General features: G+C 37.7%; 2 protein-coding genes across 2 annotated transcripts in view; one reads left to right on the forward strand and one right to left on the reverse strand.

Moving 5' to 3' along the window:
• LOC119578142 (60S ribosomal protein L37a-like) overlaps nt 1–4,270 on the forward strand; it is a 6,241-nt gene extending 1,971 nt beyond the window's left edge. Inside the window, exon 3 of the mRNA XM_037925877.1 lies at nt 4,098–4,270. Within this exon, the coding sequence (XP_037781805.1) occupies nt 4,098–4,250 (153 nt within the window). The 3' untranslated portion in view covers nt 4,251–4,270. The remainder of the gene's footprint in view (nt 1–4,097) is intronic.
• A 16-nt stretch (nt 4,271–4,286) lies between these two features.
• LOC119578141 overlaps nt 4,287–5,000 on the reverse strand; it is a 3,963-nt gene continuing 3,249 nt past the window's right edge. The window contains exon 2 of the mRNA XM_037925876.1: nt 4,287–5,000. This exon is cut by the window's right edge and continues 1,486 nt beyond it. The gene's annotated coding sequence lies outside the window, so the exon portion shown is untranslated.

Raw genomic sequence — 5,000 nt, forward strand, 5'->3', positions numbered from 1 at the left:
TTTTCAGCACTATTGTTTAAGCACCAAGCAATGAGTACTTCACGGCAAAAACTTCCCCAGTCACAAATTTTGTCCAAAAGTCAACTTTTCTCTTACCAGAGCGTAAGAGAAATAGTCTTTCAAAAAAAAAATAAATGAAAAATATATTTATCTCAATGTCTAGATTTGATTTTGCAAACCATGTTTTATGGAAAATATTTTTTTTAAATTACACCTCACGGTTTTATTGAATTTTTCTCGATTTGTCGCATATAAAAGTTTTGTTCTTAATATATCGTCTGCAATTTCGCACTACACTTTTCACACTTTTTTCAAGTTGATAAGTCCATGATTTTGTAAAAAAAAAAAAAAAAAAAAAAGTTTTTTCCGTGAAATTTTGTGCGAGTCTAGTACACCATCATAGCACAGAGAACACACATCGGTCATTGTCACTGAGAAGAATGAGGCGGGTCACCGGTGTATTCTAGAAATGTGCAGGTGTTATTTGCATACTCGAAATTGCTTAAGCATTGGTTGCATGGTTTGAGTAGTTAAGCAATTAAAAATCTTAATAGGTGTGAGAAAATAAGCATGGAAACAATATTTTTAACGTAGAAACGACTAAATGTGCATATATATGAACTAAATAGATGGCTGTGTATATTTTCATCATATATGGAATGTTATACTAAAACTTTGAGCAATTAGAATCTCTGATAAACTGCTGCCACCTGATTGGTCCCTGTCACAGAATTAAATATTCTAAGTTGCTGTGACTGGGCATGCCTGTCTTGCATTGCTTGAGGGGTTGTTTTCTCAGCCCCCCAACACTCCCTGGGAAATCTTGCCTTTACATTGGTATGCACAACAAGATTGTTCAAACTTGGGAGCTCCCAAGTGGACTCGACCATGAGCTGTACCTTCCATGACCTTTTTCCTTTATTTGTGGTGCTATCATTCGTGTCTTTAGATTATTTCTAATGCCAATGACTACAACGTTTTGCCCTCTATTAGAATACTATCTTCAGTTTACGCTAGCTTAGTGGGGTCCATACTGTTAAGATTAACCATAGTTATTTGTGCAGTATTTTTAATAGGTGTTTCTGAAGGGCCATCTGAAAGTTTAGAAATAAGTTTATTACAGTATGGACACATTAAGCTAGGTTAAATTGAGATTCTTACCAAGGACAAAAAGTTGCAGTTTTTTTGTAAAAGAAAAATCTGCAGACAAACGGTAATGCCACAAATAAAAGAAAGCGCCATTTACAGCCTAAGACCACTCAGTGTTCCTAAGTTTCAGCTATATCTAGCCATGCATACTGAGGTGGAGACAGTCTGCAGAATTCCATCAACCTTTCAACAACCTCCTCTGAGGCATGGCCCCTCATGGCACCTTCAGTTATTGAGAGAATTGTGATGTGGAATGGGGGAGTATCTTTATATTGTAAGGCTTTTCTCTTTGTCACAAGCTACAAAATTAGCGCATTTGTGCAAGAGATTTTAATAGTATCTGGCATCAACTGCTTTGTGTAAATTTGAGTTCTTGCTTCATTTTGACATGAAAGCCCCCCCCCCCCCCCTTTTTTTTTTTTTTTTTTTTTTTTTTTTTTTTTTTTTCTTCTCCTCCTCCTCCTCCTCCTCCTCCTCCTCCTCCTCTCTCGCAGTATGTGATCATACAATTTCTTTGTTTTCTTTGCTTTGCAAAGTTAGCTAATTTGGAATTTAACAAAGGTTGACTTTAACCCACTCAAGCCAAATGTCCTATCATGGTATGACTAAGCCATTACTTGCTCTTTTTGAAATCCTTTCACAGCATGCATGGTTGAGACTGCTCTAAGCTGTAACTAAAGCCTCTATTTTAGCCTAATGTCTTTAACCCATTGCCGACGGGTGGCATGTACGTACATGCCATGGCATGGCGGGACCATCTGCCGGGGGCACGTGCGCACATGCCATAGAGTATGCATGGACATGCCATGAGTTTTTATTTGTTACAATCACGGCAAAAGATTATTTTTTTACCAGTGAAAGTGTGATTAAGTCGGTTCTAACACTTTCTCATTTTTACCATGCAACAAACAAAAAAAATGCAACAAACCGACAATTTCAACTCCATGATGCCACACACTGCTTATTTTATTCGGACTATAGACCGAATAATTTTTGTATAACAACAAAAATACCCTTCAGTCTCGATTTGTCAGGAAGTTTGGCAAGTAGAGACTGTAAAAAATAATGAAAATTGAAAATACAACATATCTTCGTAGTATTACGAAGAAACGGAATGGGATGCTGGTATTTGGGATGAGTGGTCGCGCATGCTCGGGCGACGATATAAGCCCCCGGCAGCGAGGCCCAGGCCACTATGAATGCTACCCGTCAATTATGGGTTAACAACCTGTTATTTGTTACTGAGAGCAATGCTCACCATCCAGATATGGTCTTACAGGTGTTGTGGACTTAATGTCTGTGTGGGGATATGCAGCAAATACTTTTGCCATTTCATGGTAAATGAGGCTGCATTAGCTGTTGACTATTTCTTATGCTCTATAAGATAGCAGTGTTCATATCCCTCTATCTCTGTGCATTGCTCTCAGTAACAGTAATAAACAACCTTTATGCTGCAGCCAAGGGGATAGAGAGAGGGGTTAAAAGTTTCCTACACTTGAAATTTTTCACTTCAGCAAAGCCTAGTTTACTTGCTAGGGAAAAATGACAATCAATGGGGGCCAAATACCCTGGGATAGGAAGTGCTTTGGTTTTATAGTTATCTTTGCAGTGGTTTGTTTAGAATGGGTTCAGTTGTTCAGATCTTAGTCTCCTCTATATAACAGGACTGCACCTGTCAGGGACTGAGGTCTCACCTCAAAGAACAAGTAAATTCCATCCTAATTTAATCCAACAGACCCTGATCCCTTATCAAATGCTTTATCCTTCACCTTGGTATGCATGGTAAGGGAGAGCATAACCAGTGCTCTTCATATTCTTTTCCTTTGTGGCATTACCGTTAGTGTCTGTAGATTACTTCTTGTACGGACAACTACAACTTTTCCTCCTCCTAGAATATCAATTTGTCCATACCTTTTAAGATTGTTTAGCATTTCCCTAGCCAGTGGGGTCCAGTTGAGGTATTTTGCAAGGTGAATGAAGAAAGTCTATTACTTCAATCACAGAGGTATTCAGTTAGATTAGAAGTTAAATAAAATGCATGGTATAGCACATAGTCAAGGTCTGGTTATGCTAATATATTGACATATCAAATAAAGAACTCTCCTACCAGATTATATGTAATAATGCATTGGCCTTTGCTTGAGTGTTCTGTGAAGAGGAGCTGGTTTGTTAAATTTTGAGGTGCCCTACCCAATGAGTATTCATATATATGGATATGCTGATAAACAAGTGTGGGGGAGGGACGTTGCGTGTGCTTATCAGAGTTATGCATTTCTCTACCTACATATCCTTCATGTTATTTTAACAAACTGGCCAAAGATTAATTATTTTAAGACAGTGCTGGAACTTTCGTAAAAGTAAAATATTGAGGTTGATTAATCTATTGATTCCCAGTATGCATATGACACAATTTATTTTTGAAAATGTTGGTAGTAAAGTAACAAAAAAAAAGTAAAGCCAGTGCAGAACAGTAAGCATTCATCAGAAGAATCCTGTAATTTATTTTTTAAGGCTGTAAAGTAAAGAACTAATATGTAAGGCGACAATCATTGACCTTTATATCATATGTAATGTAATATGATTCTATTGTGTGTGGGGGGGGGGGGGTGCAACACACACAAGTTGATTACAAGGCAATTCTGTTGCTGATATTATTTTTTTATTATTATTGTTATTATCATAGTCTTAATTTGAGCACACTAATCTGAGTCATATTACCAACATGTTAACCTCTGGATTGGTCATTGATGGGTTTTATGGACTGTAAATATTCAGGTTTGGAGGTGGACCTTTTTTTTAAGTACATTGAGAACTCTTCAAACTCAATGAAATGTACTCAGAAGTGCATTACTGTCATTTTTTTTCTTTCATAACATCCTGTTATTAATGAAATTTTATGAGCAGCTGTCAATGGATGTTTGTTAACAAATTGCTTATTTCCTTTGCAGGAGGCCATGAGACGCCAGGCTGTCGGCATTTGGTCTTGCAAGCCCTGCCGTCGCACAGTCGCTGGAGGAGCCTACACTTACACCACAGTCGCTGCTGCAAACGTGCGCTCCTTCATCAGGAGGAACAAGGATATCAAGGAGAGGGAAGGTTAAATAAAATGGCCAAACTGTGATGCTGATTTTCTTCTTTATCCTTCATGTTGTTAACATTTAAATAAATATACTTATGGTTGACAAGTACAAAAAAACACAAATCAAGTGTCACTATATATATTTATATAAACATGGGCATGGTTATTTTTGACCCAGTCGTTGATTTCCTTATTTGGGTTAAATCAGTTTTTCATTAGTCGCCCATTTGGCTAACCATTACCCATTCGTTACACAGCGTGCTGTAAAAGTTTAAAGTGAATCCTTCAAATACTTGATGAACAAAGCTATGGTCATTTACCCACAGTTATTAAAGGAAATACAAAGAAGAAAATTTTTTGAATATTTATTAAATGAGATTATGAAATGGATACTCAGATGATCAATAATGAATAGATGATGAAAAGGTAAACCGTCAATTGGTTAAAAATTCCAAAAAGACTTGCAGAAGAAATTAACTGAAAAGTTTACATTCAGATGTCAAACACACAATTACGTTGCGTTCACGACTGCCCACACGCACGTGCATCATGGGTCGACACAAGAAAGGTGACGTCACAGGTGCTCACTTGGTAAACAAGTTCTCTTGTTTTTCGTTTGTGACGTCACCTTTTCGGGACCTGCCGATCATGCCCGCTCGTGCAGGCGGGTTTCATTGAAGTGCACATGTTGATGCGAGTTCGAAATTATGACACTGTCAGTGACCTCAGATGCCGACGCAACTGCTTTGAAATATCTTGACCCACGCATATA

The sequence above is a fragment of the Penaeus monodon genome, chromosome 10, assembly GCF_015228065.2.
Source record: "Penaeus monodon isolate SGIC_2016 chromosome 10, NSTDA_Pmon_1, whole genome shotgun sequence".
Lineage (NCBI taxonomy): Eukaryota > Metazoa > Arthropoda > Malacostraca > Decapoda > Penaeidae > Penaeus > Penaeus monodon.